We start from the raw sequence: 24,080 nt of genomic DNA, 5'->3' as shown, positions 1-24,080 counted from the left end.
AATGTGACAGAACTCTTCTTGACAATCAAATATGTCAGGAAGATCCACAAATTTTTTTTATGGAAATTAAATAATTCTTAAGTAGGACCATATCATGTTTGTTCGAAAAATACGCCACAACAATTCTTGAATCACGGAAAAATCTCATGATAAAAGAATTAAAAAAAATGAAGGAATAAAGAGATTTGTGTCCCCAATATTCTACCAATAAAATTATATTTCTTCATATTTTATTTATCGTTAAAATTTATATTCTTATCACAATAAAAATTGTTGAAAACCTTCATATTAATTATTCATGTTCCTTTGAGAAATATACAAACGATACACTAGAAAATAAACATGTATAAGTAAATGGAGGAAATATATTACAAATTGTGTAATTCAATTTCATAGAAATTAGACACCGTTTTGAATAGATCAAAATATAAATTAAATCAAATCAAAAGAAAAAAAAAATTGTCATTGCCTTTGATATATACATGAACCTTTGGATCTCTTTTGACTTGAGAAAAGTATTAATATAGTAATTATAAAAGGGTTCGAAAATTTATTTTACGTAACAAGTTCAACTTCTATGTGATATAAGTATATTGTGGTTAATTCTCATTGATGATTTTTTTGGATTTCGTCACTTTCAAGTATTGGGATAAATAAAATGAGACAACGTTACGTTAAAAACTTGTCTAATCATAGGAATTTATACTCCTCAACTATTTTATCGTATAATATTAAGTATCCACCAATATAAGTATATTAACTAACTTTGTTCACTAAAACTTGTCTAATTATAGGAATTTGCAGGACAAGTTATACTTGTTGTTCATCCTGTATTTCAATCATACTTAGAACAAAACTTTGAACATCTTTGTAAGACAACAAAGTTTAAGAACATTTTTCACAACTAGAAAATTAAAACTAGTAGCAAAACTAGAATCAGAAACAGATTTAAAAAAAATATACGAAATATTTTTCTTAAAGAAGAATTGTTGTTAATATGTGTCTAAAGAATCTTACTGATTTCAACAAACTTCGCAGAAACACGAAGTTACCAAGTTTAATGAACCAGTGAAGAACAAAAGAATAGAAGAACTGAAATTAATTCACAAATCTAAAATTTGTAAAATACGTACCAGAATCTGAAAAAAATTTAATAGGAAAAAGTCAAGTCCACTGAATTCACAGTGTCTCATTAAGAAAATTATTCCCCTCTAGTATTCAAGGTTTGATTTGGAATATGACCTCTCAGGGTAAAATGATCTCAATCACCAGAGTATAGATACCAAAAACTCCGGTGTCAGCGAACCACTCAACGACAGTAAAGTACACTTAGAATACTAGATTTAGTAGTTGAAGAAGAAGTCAATGAATCCAATATTAAAATGAGAGGAAATCCCTCAATTTATAAAAAAACAAAGGGTAGTGCGAAAAGGTTCTTATTGTGCCTTACCGGAAAGGTCACAAACCTTTGGAAAAGTCACAATCTTTCAAAAAGGTCGTCACCTTTCATAAAAGTCACAACTTTCCATAAAAGTCACAACTTTTCATAAAAGTCGCAACATTTCATAAAAGTCACAACTCTTCATAAAAGTCGCAATTCTTCATTTTCCATTCACACCTTTTTAAAATCCAAAAATACTCCTCAATTATTTTATCGTATAATATTAATTATCCACCAATATAAATATATTAGCTAACTTTGTTCACTAAAACTTAATGTTAGGTCGCATTTTTTGGATGTTTTGAAGGATGAATTAATTTTTAGTGCATGACACCAATGATACTTCTTTTTGCTAGTAAAATTAGACACTAAGAGAAATTACTTTTAGTTCTTTAGGCATGAGCCTTAAAAGGATATTTGATTAATCTCTATTTTTACTAACATCATGACATAACCATCTTGACCACAAATGCTCTAAATAATGACATTTATTTCTTGATACCCATGACATTAATATTTTAATTTTAATTATCTTAACGTGTGGAATATAGAGTTACCTAAAATTATTGTCCATCAAAGTCAAATGTACAACAGACCATAGTACCAACTCATGAAGGCTCTAGTTACCTAGCTAGTGCTACTTCAACGTTTGAATATTTCTCCAAAGGTATAATAAGTAAATGTATTTTTTCATTTGATTTCAATTAATATTTACGTTTTTAATTTTATATATTCACAAGTAAATATGATTTAAATTTGTATAAAATTAAATAAATCATTCTATATTTTAATTTTATATTCGACGTGATATTTTATATGTATTATATCACATAGGATAAATATATTTAATATTTACTTATCTAATTTTATATAAATTTAAATATTTACTTTTGCATATACAAATTTAAAGAACCTAAATATTTGTTGAAGCCAATTTATATCCCCTCGTGTTCTGAATGCCTATTTATTCAGCAAAAGGCCGTGTATCATTAAAGTAGGCAAGTATATTAACTTTATTTTTTAACCAAACTTGTGTGACACATGTCCTCGACTTTACCTTAACATAAAAGGTTTTAAGAATATATGCCGTGTATCATTAAAATAAACTATAGTACTAATTTTCACAATATATTCTATTAGTTCATAATTATTTATATTTATATTGACTTGACATACTATTTAAGAAATAGTAAATAAAATAATAATTTTACCACTATATCAACCCTAATCATTACTATAGTCATCTCATGTTGGGAATGAATTAAAAATAATTTAAAGAAACATTAATAATAAGGATATAAGTAGGTTATAGAATGATAAAATATCTCTTTATTTTTTAAATTAGATTGAAAATGAATATGAATATGAATATCTAGTTTTAATTTAATAGACAAGTAAAAATAGATCAAGCCACATAGAGGTAGTATATATATAGGCAAGGTTCATCTTTTACATGGTTCATAATATATAGTTAGAAATGCGTTTTTGGTTGTTAAATTTTTATTTTTCTAATTTATTAGCAACAATATTCCAGTTCTTCAACCACCTATCTCCTAGCATATAGAAAAGAAAATGGAAAAAGTTAAAAGAATAAAAGTTGGACTTTATTTTTAAGGTTGAAAATACTTTGTATTCATTATCATTAATTATAAAGCTTTAAATTATAATTTCATAAACTAAACCCTTCTGATCGGCCCTTATAACAAACAACTAATTATTCTAAAAAAGTTATAACAGTAATAAGTCAGTAACTTATAACTCACTTTGGATATAGTATGACAATTAGATCTCTAATTAGGCCTTCGATGAAAAGGCTGGAAATAATCACGCATGCAAAAAAGGGTATAATTTTCCAACATGGTCCAGCAAAAAACAACGTAATTAGCCTCCGTAGACATTAAAAAAATTTAGAATTTTACTAGACGTGTTTAACTCGAGTTGGACTCTACAAGGTGTGTTGAATTTCAATTAGGATTCTTGGAAGCTATTTAGTAAAAAAAAAATAATACAATATTTCATTGAAAAGACATTTTGAATATTTCGCATACTCATGAAATATTCATAAAGACATCAAATCTAAATATTCTAGTTTGAAAAATATTATCAGAAATACGTCACTAATGATCCTCGAATCTCAGTAGAATATCTTAGTGAGATTAGAATCAAGGAAGGAACATATTTGTACTTATACGCTACTGATGACCCTCGAATCTTAGTGAGAGTAGCCTCGAATCTTAATTTAAGTAGAATCAAGGAAGAAATAAATTTGTACTCACAATCTTGATTAATAAAATTATATTTCTTCATATTTTATCTGAAATTACAATTTTTTTCTCTTATTTTAAAATTTGTTGCAAACAGTCTCATTTCCGTCAATTGCCAATATCACCATTCACCAACCACAAGTAATATAATCACTACTAGAAAAAAAGATTTTCCGTCCGCCACGTATCAATAGAAAATTTATGTGGCAAAAAAAGATTTTTCTACTCATTTATCATCGAATCAATACACCTTCATAAGTTTTTTCCATGGAAACATCACTATTTTTTATATTCTCATAAATTTAATTAAAATATTTATGTAAATAGCTGGTGAGCATTTTCCAGTGGAAAATAAGTGGCTTTTAATAGCAAATTTAGCCTAAGTCAAGTCAAGCTATACCAGGTTTTCTTAATATTCATTAACCATCGTTAATCATGGTCAAAAGTATCTTTAATTTTGATGCTAAAATAATGAAAAGATGTCGTAGAGATAATGTCTTCATTAGGAGAAACTGAAATTAGGAAGGGGCGTAACAATTAAAGGGTATGGGTCAGAAAGCGATTTATTCATGTATTAATGTCAATATTTAATATCATATTTGATAATAATTAATTGTTTTTTATCAAAATTCAGCACATCAAATACATGTGTTTAGTTATTATTAACAATCTGCCATAATTAAATTACGATATAAATTGAGTCAAGTTATATAATAATACTTGGGATAATGCATCAGTATCTATTTAACCTATGCACGAAATCTCAAAGACACATTTATACTATATTAAAGTCCTATTACCTCCTGAACTTATTTTATTAATAATTTTTTCCCCTTTTCGGCCTACGTGACATTATCTTGTGGACTAAATGCTGGTTGACTTTTTCTTCAAGCCAGTGCCACGTAGGCCGAAAAGAGGTAGAAAATTACTTATAAAATAAGTTTAAGGGAGTAATAGGATCTTTGTATAGTACATAAGTATGTCTCTGAGATTTCGAGCATAGATTGAGGGGATAATCGTGTATTTTCCCATAATATTTTATGCAAAGTTAAGACACTTTATAATTTTCTTCTTCCATTAAAAAAAAGTTATTCTAGGCACCCCACAAGCATCTTGCATGTTCCCACCTCCATTGTTTAGTGACAAGAAGAATGAGCAAAGCATGTGCAATCAGATGATCAGTGATTAATCCTAACATGCTATCCAACACAAAACCAGCAAATAGTACATTTGTCATGATGATAGTGGGGTCTGAGACAATTTTGCGTATCAATTAAATTTGTTACTTTAAGCTCAAACTATATATAAAATGATCATCACCTTTATGTAAGCTATTGCCTCACCACTAAAGTCGAGTCCTAGACAAACAAATCTTGTTTAATGGTTAGGAATAATAACGATAAAAAATAATCACCCTCTTTAGTGAAATTGTATGAGCAAATGCCAAAAATCAAGATATGTTATTGTTACTGACTTTCTGTGAGGTGTTTATATTTCATTTTTAATTACCATAACTACCTGAATAAATGAGTTGGTTTTCATACTCTCTGTGTCTATGGTATATACTATATAGGTACTTCTTTCACCAAGAATGGACACTATGGAAAGAAAATTCCAAAGATATTTGCTTTATCTAGTTGGGATGTCATTCCAATTAAAGGATGATGTACATTCACAAGAAACATAACATGTTAAAGCCAAACTATTATTGAGCCACTTTTAACTTTCTAGGGCAGTACAGCTGTTATTACAGAAATATATGGAAGCAGATTTCATGTAAAAGGAAAAATAAGAAAAGCCTTAATACAAACACTTGTTTCAATGAAACAGATGAATATACAATAAAATTGTTCATATTAGACACTTTCACTTTAAATTTGAGTGAGCGTCCTTAAAAGCTAAGGTCAATTTCAATTGGGGATAATAAATCTACTTAAAGAAAATGATGTATTTTATGAAATTAACTTAACTATGTAATAGACATATGTGAACATGCACATAAATTTTTTTTAAAAATTGAATTGAAGTGTCTAATACAAACATTTTAATATGCATTCAGGTGCTCAAATACAGCAGGGAATATGGTCACAAATTAAGGAGTAGGTAAATGTAAAAAGCAAGAAGAAAACTACATGTAACATAACCTCAAAAACATCATGATCAGTTGATTGGGTAACAAGGCAGAAGCTTTGACCTTTTTAAACAAACAAAAAAAAAAAAGAAGTCCAGCAAATTAATGAATGTTGCTATTCAGACAACAATTGGTTCGTATTCCACAAATATAAATACCACAACAATTGCTCCTAAAACCATATACACATTGTTTTTGTTTCCATAAAACAAACCAAAAGGCAAAAAGCTAAAGTGTTTCACAACTCCTTTTTGACAATCTTTGAACGTTCAACTTCTTTTCTCAATTACACCAATCAAATATTCAAAACGTAGTTCTCCAAGCTCCGAATTAAAATGGAGCCTTAAACACCAATACTCAGCTGATGAGATGTTCAGATAGCAGTAGAATAGATACACGGTGGAAATAAATGCGGCACGTCAGCAACATCTTCGTCTAGTTCCTCATTATGCCAAAGCCTTAATTTCATATTACAGAATACAAACATCTGATTTTTTTCATCTCTCATTCCATTCATATATTCTGTGCAAGATTGGAATCCAAGGCTGTGTTGTTTGACTAGTTTGTGAGCATAGCTACATCTATGAATACACATGGTTTTCTCTTCTACAAAATAATAGAATTCCTCAGCTTAATACCTGCATTGATCAATTCTTGCAAATAGAAAACACCACCTGCAAGTGAAACAAGAGGAAATAAGTGCTAAGATCCGACTTCTGAACAGGAAAAATTCTGCAAGGACACTATTTGCACACTGAACCATAAGGATACATATATCCTATTCTTTGATCAATTTCAAAATTAAGGAAAACAAGGTTCTACTGATTTAACACCTACCAACCATANAAAACACCACCTGCAAGTGAAACAAGAGGAAATAAGTGCTAAGATCCGACTTCTGAACAGGAAAAATTCTGCAAGGACACTATTTGCACACTGAACCATAAGGATACATATATCCTGTTCTTTGATCAATTTCAAAATTAAGGAAAACAAGGTTCTACTGATTTAACACCTACCAACCATATACAGTACATAAGGTTCTACTGTATTACATCCAAATCAAAACAGCTACTTACAAGAAAAAACAGACCATCCATTCAGTAAACCCCATCCAATTGATACAACGAGAAGTCAGATCCTAGTTTTGAGACATCAGGAAAGAGTCAATGGACTGTAACCAGCAGACATACTTTCAACAAATTGATGAATCATAATCATGAAAGAAAAAGTGATGCAAAGGTACATATAACCTCCAGATTCATCTTAATAAAGAGCATAAATACTTCTCAGGGTTTGAACTCCTCTGAGAATGGGTACCTCCAAAAATTGTGAGGGGAGGTTTTTTTTTATTTTACTTTTTTGGGCAAGACAGCTCTCTGCTCTGGTAAGGACTGGCTCATTAAGCCTAGAGTGACAAGTGAGCATCTGCAGGCAACTTTCAGCTTCACACTAGTCTCACCAGCAATGACACTAAAACTTCTATGCATTTATTTTAGAAAGATAACAGTTACTAAAGTCTCTATACATGATAAAACTTCTAGGTTTATGAAAATCAAAAACTTCCAACACGGAAGCACCTCAAAATTCTTGAAGAGTTCATGAAAACTTATGCATGTTAGAGAAGGCAAGATGAGGGAAAGAGAGAGGAAAAAGAACCAAACAAGTAAAACGGGAATGCTAAGCTTAGCAATATGCATTTGGCCTCATATCCCAAACACCTTTACTTCGTTGACAGGAGGCTTATATGTTGCAAACTGAGACAATACATGACTTAAAGCAATTTGTAGCTTTAAGATATGATACAAGTAACTGCCAGCTTCGCTTTCCAAAAAGCTTTCAAGCTTTTTTTGCTTCGTTTGACTTAAAAGTCCCTAGTAAGCACCGTCTATGAATATATGCACCAGACTGTCGCATGACAGATTAGTAAGAAGTAACAGATAAGCGCCTCATCTGACACAAATTCTAGTAGGTTATGAAGATCAAAAGATTCAACAAGGAAACAAACAGATTACTGTAGTTCATATAAAGTGAGATATAGACTTCAGTATAACAAGGATATTGAGTTTACATGTTTTTGGACCTCTAATACTTGATTCAGAAGTAGCTGGCACCTCAGGACAATCAAGATTCACTTTGTAGTAAAACAATAGTTAAAACAGAAGAAATTCACAAATTTCCTTTGTTACCTCAATAACTTCCCATGTTGCGATCAAATAAATTGCAAGGACAGACAATCTACCCAACGAACCAGCAGCAGCAAAGCACGTCCGGTAGCCAGTGATACTCTGGGAAATTGGTCATTAGAGCACTTTTTTCTTACATGAACATTGACTATATCCCTGAACACTATTGGACTGAAAAAATAGCAGATGTTGCAGACGCTTCTGCAATTAAAGACACAGGTTGACGAGCCTGCAAACAAGCACCTATCTCGAATGGGCGCAGCTCAGATCCATCAAATAGAAGGTTTACACCAGGATATATCTCCTCTTTATTCTCAGCATCATCTTTTTCAACCTTAGCAGTAGTTACTGAGGGAGATTCTTCAATTGGCCTCGTGGCAGCCTCGTAAACAGGAGTCAGAGCATATGATCTGCAAATTCATATGAAAAGCATGATTACAGAAACTAGGAAAGAGGAAACTAAATGAGCCATATGGAATTTCCAGCAACTTTTCTGCTTTGCTTCAGAAACAAAGTCACATAAGCGTCTAAGATGGTTCACAACAGCACATTATCCTCTATAGATTGATTTTACTACTGTTCTTGTTGAAGAGCCTTTATTGTCCATCCTCTTCTTTTTCAGGTGCAGTGAGTTATTCAGATTCGATAGAGGATCTGGCAGAGTTAGATTTCCATGAAGTATCAATAGAGAAAAAGATCTAACTGAGAGATGTTAGACTAACTTAATATTCTAAAAATCAAGCAGTCATTCATAAATGTTCAAGCAACACAAGCCAAGTCTCGAGTTCAAAAACAAAATAAACTTTGCACGCAATCAGGTAAAGAACATCTAATTAGCTTCACCAGCTGCTTGGCATCCTTGAAAGTTAAATGCCGGAAGCAGGTTAAGAAGTTTGAATTCATCTTCGCCGTCAAACTGGAAAGACTATATCGCATACCATTATGTGACATGGTCAGAGACCAAAAATGTCAAAGGCTTCCAGAGACCTACTAAGAAAGAAAAAGAGACTCGATATGCCATGACATCAACGATTAGCGAACTATGTACATATCATGTCTCAACTCAATGAAAGTGCATATCCAGCAAGTGAACTGTTCCATATTTATTCTGTTTTAAGTGACAAACTTCCATAGCTGGTCAAGAAACTGCTGCATGCTTCAATTGCAACATCAGAAGCCTTTTACATTGGTTACTTCGAAATGAGTTATGTCCCAAGTTTCTTGTCCCACTCTAAGCATGTTGAACACAAAAGGTAGCAGTTAGCATCTTATATATATATCAGGAAAACATGTTCCACAATACTCCGGCTCTGCAAGCTTCCCAAGAAACATGTCCTATACCAAGAAACTATGCATCTCAAGACACCAATTACTCAATAATGATCATCAATGACTGTTTCTCCATCGGTCAGCAAGAGAAATGAATTTAACAAGGAACTCGAAGTAAAATACCCTCCTTTATTTCGTCCTACTGACAAACAGCAAGAAAACATACTTGTATTTCCACAATGCCTACCGCCAAACAAGGAACATAACTTCATCCCAGCCACCCTTTCCCTAAGAGGTTTCTGTCCTGAGGAGATGAAATCCACAGGAAAGTGCTTATAGAACAATAAGAAACCACCAGTAAGTTGACATCTTATGTCTCAGATGGGCAAATCAGTGTAGTTATTAGCTTCACAAGCGAATGATTTTCCAGATATCATGCTAATTACAATGATTTCCCCCTCTAAACTCATGAAATCAAATTACTGAAACATTGAAAGGGACCAGCAATCTGGATCAAAGTAAAATAAGTCCTTGACAATCTCCTGCAGCTTTTGGTCAAGGTATAAGAGGTCCGGTTGGCAACAACTATGTCTTCTGCTCCTAGTTTTAGTCTCACTCATTGCAGCACACAAGCAAACAAAATATTGTTCAGATAATTCATTTCCTATTTCAATAGTCAAATGATAATTCAGAAAAATCTAATTTCATTCACATTATTATGTTTGTTAAAATGTTTTGTTTAAATATTTATGTTTGTTAAAGTATTTCACCAAATAAAAGCCTCTTGTTACTTGTAAGCAATTTTATACAACTGTTTTTGCCTTTCCAGTTGCACTTTGGTTGCAATTTATACAGCTGTTTTTGCCTTTGCAGTTGCACTTTGGTTGCAATTTATACAGCTGCTTTTGCCTTTCCAGTTGCACTTTGGTTTTGCACAGAAAGTTAAAAAAAATGTGATTCCCTTCCAATTTTGTGCTACAACTATCCTTCCACCGAACTTCAGTGAGACATGCAATGCAAAAGTGACAAACTAGCTTGACGATCCCTTACTTAGACTCAAGACAGATGCATAAACTAGTAACAAGCCCTTTGAGAACAGCACTATATATTACACATATTAAAGCTTAAGTGTATATATCAGAAATTCTAAATATGAGAATATATAAAGAAAGTATAACCAATCAAAAAAATGTGAGAGATTTATCAAAATGCACCTTAGAATATTGCCATCAAAACTCAGAACTTCTGTTCGAGATCGCTGTCGATGAGCAAGTTTTAGTCTGTGGTGTTCGCTAGAGACACCAGAAATAGGAGAAGAAGGATCAACGTTGGGGTTCCACCTTCCACTCGCATAGTTCATAAAATACCGGGGTGATTCCTTTGGCTGTTCTTTCTGGTAAAGGAACTTCGCTGTTGGACCTGTGGCCTGATACTCGGCACAAACATCTCGCAATTTCTTTCTTAACTCTTGCATTGCATCATGGTGCTCTCCAAATAAATCTGTTTGGAGTAGTTGTGAGGAAACTAATCTCTTACATATATGATTGCACAATTTTGGACTAAACAGTGGAATACCGAATTCTACACTTAGTGGAACCCATTCATACGTATCATCATCAGGTCCGATATTTTCTTGGACTCTATCTTTGTAAAGTCTTAACAGGCGAATAAAACCAATAGTCCAAAAATTAAGCTTGTTAGACAGACTAGCTAATAGCGAATTCAGATTGAAAGTTTCTTTTGCGGACAGTCCTAGTTCCTCCCCTACTTGAGCTGTTGAACCGTCAGAGTTCTTCAAGGGCAGGGGAATATCCAATGTAACAGTTTTTCCAGCCTCATCAAGATCAAATCTGCTGAGGGGAAGCACAAGGACAGCAGACTGCTTGAGTAATGAGTTTATACAATGTAAAAGTATACTTCCTTTTACCAAATTCCCTTCAGGCTTCCCCCCCAAACCTCCAACGGAAGATCCATCCCATGACCATAGAAGTGCTTTCTCACAGCCAGCTAATGGGGCAGGAAGCATTCTTAACAAGTGACCTTTCATCAGAACAACTGATAGAGGTCCAAAAGCTGTAGCAGAATATAGCACCAATTTCATCCAGGGTGTCATAGAAGAATGGGAGGGAGGTCCAAAATGAACAGGGCCTTTTGGTCCTGGCAAAACTGAAGAAGGGGGGAGGGGAACCATGGATACAACAATGTCATAGTCACGCATAAACAGACGATCTAAAGTAGCCGGTGAGAGAGCAGCCAAGCTTTCACAGCGGAGTATATCCACACGGTATTTTATCTGCTTCCTTACTTCTTTATCAGCGTCTAAGTTGTCAGCAGATGCTTTTTCATCAGTCTCAGAACTGATCTCCTGTTTTAACTCCCAGTCTGATTGATCTGTTTCTTCAGATTTTTTTCCTGATAGATTTTTTTCATCCTTAGACAATTTGGGTGTTTCAGAATTTAGCAAATCTTCATTATTTAGCTCAGATATATCTTTAGGGGCATCTCCTGATTTTTCAGAAAATGAAATATCCTTTGACATTGAATTAGCATCCTCACTTCTTGAAGACATAATGCCAGTCTTTTCTATTTCTTCAGCTGGAACCCCACCTGATGTGAGACATTCCAGGATGCACCGAAGACTAAACGCATGATTGGCAAACTCTTGCAGTTCACCTTCAAATTTGGCCCCCTCAAGTGTGCCCAAATCTTTACAGAGATCTGCAATACTAGCATGACCTAGTTTTCCCGCTTCATACAAAGTCACAGCATGAGATTTTAGACCTGCAAAACAGTTACTACAGACTTCAAAATGCATTGCAGAAGATATTGCGGCGTAAAAAACTGATACTATAATACTGCAAACATAGAAACGCATCTGATAAAAACCAATGAACTTGAGGTCTATCCATGAAACATGTCAACAGCATCAAAAATAAAAACACAAATGAAAGATTTGGTGGACAATATATTTAGCAAATGGAAACAGTTGCACAACTTCAAGAATTTACAGTAGGGAAAACATCAAACAATGAGGTCCCTACAATGTAATCAGGAGAAAGATATTTGAGCTACATAAGAAAAGTGCTCTAAATCCAGAACAAACAATCTTGAGCTGCGGCATAAAGATGCTAATATCTAATTACATACAAACTTTTTTGGGAAGATCATGTTTCCCAAGAATAAACCAAACTTTCTCATAGCATTTGCAGAAAAACTGGCTTTCACATATAACTATACTGTTCATTGGCAGTAACTCAGTAGCAATTCATTAGGAACTCCAACAAACATGAGTAGTTTCAGCTCACACAACACCATCCATAGCATCCACAACAGAAACTTCAATAGTTATACCGTAAAATTATCCAAAAACTCCACTTCATTGACAAGTGAAAATTGTTATTTATGATGCATTATGGAATTGAAACACCAATTCAGGACCAATTTAATTTATGGGGCTTGTCAAAGTTGCGCGAGAATATGGAACATGAAAATACAGCTGAGAGAAGAGAAACCTGGTGATACAGATCCCATCATAAGATAAGAAGTTATATTAGCATCAACAAGAAAAGCAACACGAGCATAACCAGAACTCCTGCTATTATTTTCTGTCCATGGAATTTCTACTTGCTGAAAAGCACTGCCATCAGCAGACACGTTTGCAGAGCCCAAGCTGGCATGAGAACCATCTTCCTCGTCACTCAGAAGGCTCTTAGGTGACCCTGGGACATTAGGTTCTTGCAGAATAGATGCAGGGTCTATTAATTTGACAGCCCATCCCAATCTGCAAGCAAAAGATGCAGCTGCTTGAAGTTGAGAAAGATCAGCCTGTAGTGTTGCAGCTAATTCAGCAACAGTTGAATTCTCACTTGAAACCACAAAAACAGCATACAGCAACCTGGATAATGAAGGTGACATATTATATATTGACCACTGTGTAAACCACATGGAAATATGATATGAGATTCCTGAGTTAATGGAAAGTGCCTTACTCCTCAATTGGATCTTCATAGGACTGCTCTCGGTTAGAAACAAATCCTTCAAGCCTTGAAACTGCAATGTTTTGTGTATGAAGAACTTAAGATCTCAGATAACAGAATTTGATAGATAGTACAAAAGTTGGAGAGATATTCAGAAGTTATACACAAGTTTATGTTTGGTTATAATTGGAATGTTTAAGTAGATCCAACCGTAGACTAATTTAGGATTTTTTATGTAAATTTGGGTTCAGGGGTCAGAACTAAGTTAAATGAATATGATATATGCATGACATCATGTTGAAGAGAAAGCAATTGAACTCAAATATAAATAGACCACATAAGATGTTTGCTTGCATGGGATTTGAGGATAGGACCAACCAGATCCAAACAAAAGATATGTTAAAGAATACCAACTCCTTATTCTGCACTTGCAGGTGGTTGGAATTCGGAAAGAGGTCAGATGAAAGTAAATTTTAGGTGCAATATTCATTACCCCCATGTAATTTACTAGATGATCGTACAAAAATAAAATGAAGAAAGATTAACCATGAGTAGTAAAAAATATTGATGGATCTATTTCAAATATTACAAATAGAAACATAAATGGTATCTAAATGTTCGAATTACNTAATAAATATTGATGGATCTATTTCAAATATTACAAATAGAAACATAAATGGTATCTAAATGTTCGAATTACCTTTAAAACGATCATCAGGATAGACAGGAACATCAAAATAGACTAGTCCTCGCAGATGAAGAGCCTTTATAATTTCAGGATTGAAAAGAATGAAAGAGTTTGCTTCTTCCTTGCAGATTTTATCTATTGTTGCTGTTTCTTCTTCAGTCAGTTTCTGTGAAAACAAAACTCATATGTCAATTGCAAAGTCAATAAGTCAAATAATTTATCTATTTTATGATGGTGGAGTTCAGGTCAACTTGCGTACACCTCAATCATTCACCTAGGTACATGCTATCTCCTACCAGCACAGGTACTAGGTAACTCTGCCTACCAAGGCTTAGGCAGATGGAAAGAATCACCCAGTATTTTTTTTCCTCCGATGAATGTTTTCTCCACACCCTTGGGTGCAAGTCAAATGATTTACTTTTTCACTAATAAAAGTTTAGAAGCTTCAGAAATGTGAGTGATTGAATGAGATGTCAACTTGCCTTGAATTCTTCTAGCGTAAAGTTGACAAGACAAACTCCCCACCATGGCTCAATAACAAAGTCCACTGGTTGTGTAGGCAATAGTTCTTTCGCTATTGATTTATTAAGCTTCCACATAATTTTCTGCCAAGAGCCAAAGTAACTGAAATTAATTAGATGAACAAGAAGAAAAGCCTTAGACTGGCCACAGAGCTCATAAGGGTGATATTTTAAATAGATCTTCCCTGAATACCAACAATTTGAGCAAAGGGACTAAGGTATTCGAATAGCCTCTTAATTTGTCATTCTAGAAAAACATGTATTATTTTCTTTCAGTAATAAATACTTTCCTCTTTTGAGTTACCTCATAAAGAGGGGATATTAACAAGCAGGATGATATACAAAACTTCTGGAAGGGCTGGCATGCTGCCAGGAGAACTATACCATAAACCATTATGTCTTCTTCTTATTTTGACAGTTTGTAATGAATGAACATTGTTTCATGAAAGTGAAATAGATATAGCTAACTATAAAAAAAAATTGTTTCATGTTTCTTTTTGATGTAAAGAGAAGATTCCCACATGTATAGATGACTGAAACAATTTGTTAGCTAAGAGGAGTTGAGCAAATTTTCATCTCTATACATATTTTTTTATGACCAAAAAATCTGTCAGGGGCAACCCTTAGGACCAACAGCAGCCTTTGAAACTCGGAGATAATAGGTACACCCCTCTATGCTTCTCCGCTTAAATACCAAGCTTAATTTGCATGGCACAAGGCTCGAATTTGTGGCCTAATTCACAAATCCCTAAACCTTTGCCACTTGAAGCCCAGAGGGCATCTTGATACATAGGTTTAACACCACCATGGATTCATGGTGTGGTGTCAATAAGATTCTGATTTATCACAAAGAGATCATGAAAGTGGGCATCCTTGTGTATGGGATTAGCAGAAATGAAACTCAAGAATGATTACTACCGGTAACTTTCTAATGTTGGTGAGTCCACTGTACATGATCACCTTATTCAGTTAAAGAGCAACATTGGAGGGTTTCACTAGTCTAATCACTTGTATCAATATTTCTGCAAGCTAGTTAGGCCATTTATGCCAGTACAAAGGGAAGAAATTCGTGATTCAGAAGCAGTGAAATAAAAATGGGAAAGAATCTTCTTTTCCAACAGCAAGTGCATTGATCCTTCGGCCAAAAAAGCCCGTGCCATGGATAATGTATTTGCTAGTGCAAATTACAAGCATAGTAGTTGACTTGGTGCAGCAAGTAGTGGAGAAAACTAACAGCAAAAGGAAATTGAGAAATGACAATAAATTCTATTTCCAAATGAGATAAATTAAGAGCAATGAAAACAGCAATAATCTGCAAAATGGCAGTTTTTTTGTTAAGAGAAAGAATACATAAAATAATGAGTCAAAACTGTTCCGTAAAGACCCTAATATCATGACAAAGTAAGACATCACAAAATAACCTAATTCTAAACACAATAAAACAGTTTAAAACCTAATATAAATCCTACAAAACCCTCCCAAAAAAGAACAACTTCCAGCAGTACTCTGACTTTCTAAATCCTACAAAACTGTCCCATAAAAACAACTTCCAGCAGTACTTTGACTTTCTATTCTACTCCTTGAATATAATAATTTCAAAAAAGCCTGCTTTCATGGAACATCATAACCTTTATGAAAATCTGTCACGGTAAATTCGAACACTGGTAAGTACTATTTGACAGTACCTTAGATCTGCACTTGTTCATGATGTCAATAAATTCATTTCTTCCAATTCCAGTAAGCCGTAAGGCATCTGCAGCACTAAAATTTGGGATGCTATCATAGGGTTGCTCTGCAATCATCATAACAGTGAGTCAGAACCCCATTAGACTGGTAATTGCAAAGAACCTGAAATTTCTGTGGGGAATCTAAGTGTCTGGAGCAAGAATTACATGTTAACACTTCTAATCCATAGAATTATGACGTTGAGGAACAGTCAAGTGCAGGAAACTGTGCAGAAATCCTGGTATAAACATTTGACAGTAAACACCAAATAATTCTTGGACGGCACATGTCAAGTAGTATTCAATAAAGAGAACATATAGGGCAACATAGTGCATAAGACACAAGTAGAAATGTAGAATAGCTTATCAAAGATGAGTAAATTCTCCCTCCATATCAATTTAAATCACATCCTATCTTTTTTGAGATGTCCGAAAATGTTAACTTACTCGACTAACAATATTATCTCAAGAGCCTAGATATTTAACTATCCAGTTGTTTAAACTGATGTATTTCTCCATCTAACTGACTTGTTAACCATCGCTTCAATATTGTTATCCATTACTACTAATATAATACACAAGTCAAACTAATAAGAAGTACTATCTTAAACTCCATGCCTAATCAAATGGTGTCAAAATGAGATGTACAACCAGCTTTTACAACGATTGCGCAAAAACGTGTGAGGAACACGGACTTTAATGACGAGCATTCCTGACAAGAATACTCATACTGCAGTAATCAGAAAAGGGGGAGCAGTCTGGATCATAAGCACAATAGAACTATTAAGCCCTTCAAAGAGTTCTCTTCCAGAATACTAGCCTCAAACAAGTAATTAAAGGTGCAAGTATTCCAGCTGCATATAAACTTCCACAAATGCCCAGAGGGAAGATATAATTTTTTTTGTTGAAAAGTGCAACCATCTTGAGCCAAGAGAATTTAGGACATAATCCAAGTACGCTATACACCCTCAATAGTCAATTCTGAACTAACATGATAGGAGGCTATACCGTTTTTCATGACTTCAAAAATCATGTCGCAGTAGTATCTGAAAGGAGTCACCCTCATGACACGGCAAACATACTCCGCTAGATGATATGGAAAAAGCTGCAAATAGAACATAATGACATCAAATTATTCTGCATTAGTCCTAAGGTGCATATCTAAGGTATAACTTTTACAGGTTTTGAAGGAAACAAAGAATCAACAATTGACTAAAAGTTCTCCTTATCTTTAGCTGGACATCTCTTACTCTAATTCTTCTCTCTCTACTGATAACTTCTCTAGTCGACGACATGTCATCTTTGATCTCAGGAGAATAATAAGAACTAAATTAGCAGAGAGTGCACCAACTCGGTATAGAATTGTATGCTTCTTAAGCATCAAGACATTAAGAACAAAATGGAGAACAAATTAAAAAAAAAAAAAAGAACCAACATCAAAGGGTGAACGAGTCTATATAGGTCTGTATGTACTTATGTTCCAACACACACAATTCTTTTTAGTTCTCCCCATCCCCCACACAGAAAAAAAACGAAAGAAAGAAGCAAAGAGACTAAATGAAACAGTTTTTGTGAGTCTTTCTTGTTCAGTAAATGATGTCAAATATTGTTTTCTCTTAAATCTTTTGATTACCATCTCTCACAACAAAAACAAGCTTACTTTATGACTTGCAATTTGTATGTGTGAAATCAATACACTGTAAAATTTAAAAGATAATTCACGATCACGATTAGAAAACGACATACATTTTCAATATTTGCTAAGTAAGAACTTATGGAGCTATGCACACTCTTGAGTCACAAAAAGCAGATGACTATCTAAGTTGAAGATATATCACATGAATACTGATTCCAAAATGTAAGACATGTCATGTAAGAAATAAACTGATTAACATTGAAAAGTGCATAGCTTCTTTAGTTGGAACTCTATCCACTTATTTATCAGAATAGAAACCAAAAAAAATGTCTTCTTCTTGAATAGAACAAGAACTTTTTAAGGAGAAAAACTATATTAATAGTTAAAAACATCTTTTCTTCTTCTTTTTTGCCACTAAATTCTCAAAGTATGACTTATTTTTAGTAGTATCTAAATCAACAACTTCATGGTACAAGGGATGAGAAACAATTTCCACGCTATACACACCGCCAAGTTCCTTCGGAGATACCGCAACATTTCTTCATAGTATTCAGCTTCTTTACACACTTTACGAGCAAAGCAAGTATTCCACATGAGTCTCTTTTTAATGCAATGTTCAATTATCCTGCATAAAGCCCATTCAGTAAAATATAAGCAAAGTAAATTACTAAATGCAAGAATAGCAGGCGATGGTCCCTGAGCAAAGAATATTTATAATGAAACATTTACAAGTATTATGCTTAGCCCTGAATCAGTTTATATATTCTAAATTCGAATAAATAGAAAAATGATCATTCTTATTGATCTTCGTACACAACAAAAATACTAAACCTGATTCAAAACTTAATGAAACAAGATATTATAGGGGTGTCTCTTATCTCGCTTTAACCTAATTCAAAGCCTCATGAACCAAGATATTGTTGTATTATATCTTATCTTGTCACAATGTAAATCCTATTAAGTAATTGATAAGCAAATCCCCAACCCCGAACTAGTTGGGACTGGTCGTATGAATCCTCTATATATCACCCTCTATTTGGACACAATTAGGGGTTCTCTGTATGAATTCACTTTGTGTGAGTGTGGCATAGCCGGTCCAAGTCAGAATAAAGGAAGAGGATTGCGGAAGGTCCAGCGAACGAATAGTCATTTTATAGTGAGTCCGCGATATTAAACAACAATAAAATAAAGCAGAAGTGGATTACTATCACAAAATGCACATTATTGGGATCAAACTCTTTCCTCAAAGTTCAAATAGAGTGTTCATGAAATGTTATAGCAGGTGGACCTCCTAAAACTCACACCAGACCTCAAAACATTCATGTCAAGAAAATGAACCATCTCACCACTCACAATTGTTTAGCATTCCACTTTCAAATAAACCTAGACAATCATAGTAAACACAATTATTCCAAACTCATTACACATCATAACAAGTTCGCTCAAGAGTGATAGCCTCATTTACACTTGTTAACTTCAAATTTAATTGCAGACAGCCATACAAAAAGTTTTACCTGAAGTCAATATATCCTACAAAAGTTCTAACAGATTGCTAGAAAGCTGACTGCATTGCATCATCCTAAAGTCCATGACTGAACATATTTTCTTTCAATGAAATTGTTGAACAGCAAAACACCTCATTTTAAAGCTTAATCGGTTAGAGTTGACACACGTTAATTTACTCAATTAGATCTCCAACTCATGCCATAATGTGCCAGCCGGCATTATTCTTTCTCAGGGTCAAGCATGTGATTTATTTTAAATTTTGACGAAGGATGGTGATGAGATTTGAAACCATTAACTCTACTCTAATACTATGTTGAAGTGTAAAGGCTTAAACTATTAGACTCCACACACTTCTACTTACTTAATTATTATGTCTTCAACATAAACATATTTGAAATCTTTCGCCCTTTGCTTTGACATGAGACACGAGTGAATCAAAGAGTCATAACTCGCGGAGTAACATAAACATGCTTACTTGAACTAATGTAATAATTAATAATAACTTCCAACAACATAAATGGACAAAAGCAGTGGCTCCACTATAAATGTGTTTTTTGGAAAAATGAAATCGAACCTTTTGTGCCAATCTTCTTTGGAATTTAATGTGGACTGAAGCCGCTTCGGAAGATTCTCCCAGGGACATTCTTCTCTAATTGCTTTAAGTACCAACTGTTCCTCAATTGTAGCCGGTATACGCAGCATTTTTAGTTTTTCTCACTCTCCAACTGCCTAGTCCCTGAAATTGATGATCTTCACATTTTCAACAAAGCAATTACAACAAACACAGTGCTCGATCAGACATTTCAACCAATGACTCTTCAATTTCACTTTGAACTAAAAGCAGTCAGCGAAAGTGACTGACCTGAATTCGGATCAAGCGAAGCTCAAGTCCGGTCGAGGAAGCTTGACTGTTATCGGGTCGGATCCTGCCGGCGAAGAGTGGCTGAGCTGAATCGGAAGAAGAAAAGAAGGAGCATGTGAAGATCTGAGAATGGTGACCGATTAACTGCAGACAGAGAGAAACTTCACAGCAGGAAAGTGGGACCCACTAACTCTTTCATAATTTCTTCTTTGCCGGCACGCCGTTAGTCGCCGTTCTAATTTACCTGTAATTACATGACCAATCTTTTCGTGATCCTGTAATTTTCCAAAAGAAAAAGGGTAAAATTTTTAAAAGTAATCTTATTTTGAGGAATAATTTTTTGAAAATCTATTTGCTTTAGATGAATTCATGGAAAAGTATTGTTTATTCATTTTTAGTATTTGATAAATAAATTGTTTAAAAAAAAGACTATTTTGTGGAGTGTGAATATATGGGAAGATATAGTATTACGAATTTAAAATTTATTATGCAATTAGTAATATTTAGATAGAAAAATAACTTTAAATAGTTTTTAAGAAAGGTTAAGTTTTTTGTATTATTTAGTTAAACTTTAAAATATGCACTTATGTATATATTGATTTTAATTTAAAATAGTTAAATAAAAAAAGGAAAGAGGTGAATATTTAAGTGTCGTTAATTAATGAGTAATTAACTAAGTATAATTTTTTTGATAAAGAAGATTTTCCGAAAAAATAAATTTTTCTTTTCAATAGCTAAAAAAATATTTTTCTTGCGATTAAAAATATTTTTTCTTTTTTTGTCTTTTGTCAAATATATCATGTCCTCGTATCTCTACAATGTCTACATATACAAACAAGTTTAAAATTTTGACCAAACAGATTAAAGATGTAATCAAAATAATTCTAGGAAGGTTATCCTCGTAACAAATTTTTAACTAAGTTTTTAAAATATAGAAGATTTCTTTTCTAAAAAAAATATTATTATTCTTAGTAAAGGTGTTTGGCCAACAAGCATTAAATAATAACGGTATACAATAATATATTTAGTGAAATTTTATAAAATTCAATCTAAACTTAGAATATATACAAACCCCATCAGCTTAAGTGTATCATGGCTTGTTTGATCACTCATACTTCTCTGATCTACCCATAGTCCTCCGTGTACCCCCACAATAAGCCTTAGGCGCTTCCTTATTGGATGTCGGCATCCTTGTCTACACATGCCCAAGTCATCTCAATGTCACTTTCCTCACTTGCCTTTCACATAGGTTAATTACTCCCACCTTTTCCCGGATAATCTCATTTCTTATCGTGTCACTTATAATATGCTCACACATCCATCTCAATATCCTTATCTCCGAAAAATGCATCTTCTGAATATATGAGTTTTGACTGACCAACACTTCATCTCTACAACAAGGACGGTCTGACCATCACTCATGCAAGAGTGTATATCCAAACCTCCAACCTATCATTAACTATGTCATATATCTCATCAATCAATATTATGTCATTTGCATATAACACACACTATAAAAACTCATCTAGAATAGACTAGGTCAGCTCATCCATCACCAAGACAAATAAGAAAGGGCTCACAAATGGTCTTGATATGACCCCCACCTCAATTGGAAAGTGTTTTGTGTCACCTCCCACTGTTCTAACCCGGGTATTGTCTATTCAAAATCTATGTCATCTCCCTGTACTTTTTTCATAGGGCCATTGTAATATCATTGAACACCATATGTGGGGCTTTTTTTTTTTTACGTTTCTTCACTAGTTTACATACAAGATGGATGACTTTAATAGTTGATTAATCCAACATAAATATAGATTTGATTCTTGAAATTTGACTCTTCACCCTCATCTTTACCATTACGACTTAGCAATTTAATGCTCATATAATTGTTATAGTTTTAAATATCCCCTTGTTCTTGTGAAATTGAATCCTTGTACTTTACCTTCATTTGCCGGTCATTTTAGTCATCTTAAAATAGCATTAATCAACTTAGTCAATCACTCTACATTTGTATTGGCGATATTTTTTAAAATTCTAGCGAAATTTCATCGTATCTTATTGTTTTCTCCCTTCTCATCCAACTAACAACATGTATAACCTCTTCAATCCTAAAATACATACAATACTTTTAGTCCTTTAGAGTGCGCCAATTTATCGAACATAATAACCTTTGTCTCTTTTTTGCTTAAGAGTTTGTGAAATTATTTTGCCACATTTGCTTAATGAAAGTCTCTTACACCAACATAACAACGACATATCTTAAACTTTTTGTCAAATACTACAGCTGCTTGGGTTTTAAATTGCAAGCATCACAAACTTGTGCATTGTTGTGCTTGCTTTAGAATGTTGTTTTGGGAATTGACATTCTTTGAAAAATATTGGTTTATTCAAAAGTGGCTCAAGGGTGAGGGAAGAAAAATATTTGTTTTAGGCTCAACAATATTTTGAACATAAATTTTATTATTTTACTTTTAAGTTAAAAAAATGTGTGTGTATATATATAAAAAACTCAAATCTTATATTAATAATTAAATATCGATAGAGCTGTCAATATTCAATTGGCCTGGCCTGGCCTGGCCTAATCTGTGCTTTCATAGGGTTGAGCTACAATTTTTGAAGCTCATTTAAGAAAAGAGTTTTTTAGTCAGCCTGAATAAGTCTGCTGATTTGTGAGGTTTGAGAAATATGAATAGGGTCACGGGCCAAATAAAAGTTAATTAAAAATTAAAAATAAAATAGAGTATTAAAAATAACAAGAGTCTAAACTCAAAATCTATTTAAAGTTTGAAATATTACAATTTCAATACAAATTATGTTTATAAAATATGTACTACATAAAATAAAAACTCCCTAAAATTTCTAGGACATCACTACATAGATCGTAGCCTATGGAATATTGTCATAGTTTTGTGTTTTATTATGATCTTCTGAAAACAATTAGATTAATATTTATATTTATCTATTTATGTTTTTAGTTAAAATCAAACTTAATAAATATTATAAAGATAATTTTATTGCAGTAACATTAACACCATGTAATATTGTCTTGTTGATATTAATGATAATATTTTTAAATTATAATTTAATTAAAATTATTATAAAAAAATATACTTTAATTTAAGAAAAGAGAGCTGGCTGTAGCACACATAATTATGTGATCGGCTTGACCTGTAAAATTTCAAAGCATGTATGAATTAGTTTATATGAGATGGGCCAATCTATATTCACAACTCTAAATATCGACCTTTTATAAAAAATATTTTAAAATTTTAAACTAAATAACTCAAAAGCATATTAATAAATAAATATTTTATAATAATATCAAAGGCGATATATTGCAAAGACATTGCGAACATCTTTAGCTAAAATTAATTCTTAGTTTTATAAAAATCATGTGAGATTAATTAAAGACTTGTGTGTTTATCTAGGAATACCACACTAAAAAGACAATAAGTACGTATATCCTTTGACTTATTTATTTAAGATTTTTTACTAAAAATTATTTTAGGCCATTAATTTTATTGAGTTATAAATTAATCAAAGAATGTAATAGAAAATAATCTTTGACGTGTTCAATTTCTCTCGATCATAATACATTAGACATTATGAGTAGATAATTTTCAGAAAAACATGGAGTAAAGTTCCAAAATTAAGTATTATTTACACGTATATAGCTTTTTCATATTCTTTCCATTGACATAGCTTTGTCAAAAGAAAAAAATGCTCAGAATATTATAAAGAATGTAATATTTTATTTTGTTTTGTTTTGGAGGTTACAATAAAATATTTTTATAACTTTTCTTTAAACAATGCATTGAATATATATATAAAAATTATTTATCTTTAAATTTATAATTAAATAATTTAATCATAAG

At 32.9% G+C, this 24,080-nt stretch overlaps 1 protein-coding gene across 3 annotated transcripts; it reads right to left on the bottom strand.

The window, feature by feature from the left end:
* Positions 1-5,916: 5,916 nt before the first annotated feature.
* LOC107018135 (protein FAM91A1-like) lies at positions 5,917-20,481 on the bottom strand. Of its 3 annotated transcripts, none has more exons than XM_015218523.2 (12): positions 20,206-20,481; positions 19,918-20,093; positions 18,345-18,462; positions 17,210-17,306; positions 16,163-16,269; positions 14,439-14,561; positions 13,969-14,122; positions 13,281-13,341; positions 12,804-13,186; positions 10,506-12,072; positions 8,026-8,432; positions 5,917-6,510 (listed from the first exon to the last, which is right to left on the bottom strand). In XM_015218523.2, exons 2-11 carry the CDS (start codon positions 20,043-20,045, stop codon positions 8,186-8,188), a joined length of 2,985 nt encoding a protein of 994 aa, XP_015074009.1. In that variant the 5' UTR covers positions 20,046-20,093; positions 20,206-20,481; the 3' UTR covers positions 5,917-6,510; positions 8,026-8,185. The 3 variants fall into 3 exon arrangements, with proteins under 3 accessions (XP_015074009.1, XP_015074008.1, XP_015074010.1); XM_015218522.2 differs by having other exon boundaries at positions 19,918-20,079; XM_015218524.2 differs by lacking the exons at positions 18,345-18,462; positions 19,918-20,093; positions 20,206-20,481 and adding an exon at positions 16,370-16,440.
* Positions 20,482-24,080: the final 3,599 nt, after the last annotated feature.

The sequence above is a fragment of the Solanum pennellii genome, chromosome 4 (genome assembly GCF_001406875.1).
Source record: "Solanum pennellii chromosome 4, SPENNV200".
NCBI classification, from domain to species: Eukaryota; Viridiplantae; Streptophyta; class Magnoliopsida; order Solanales; family Solanaceae; genus Solanum; species Solanum pennellii.
This window is presented reverse-complemented; position numbering and strand designations above follow the sequence as displayed.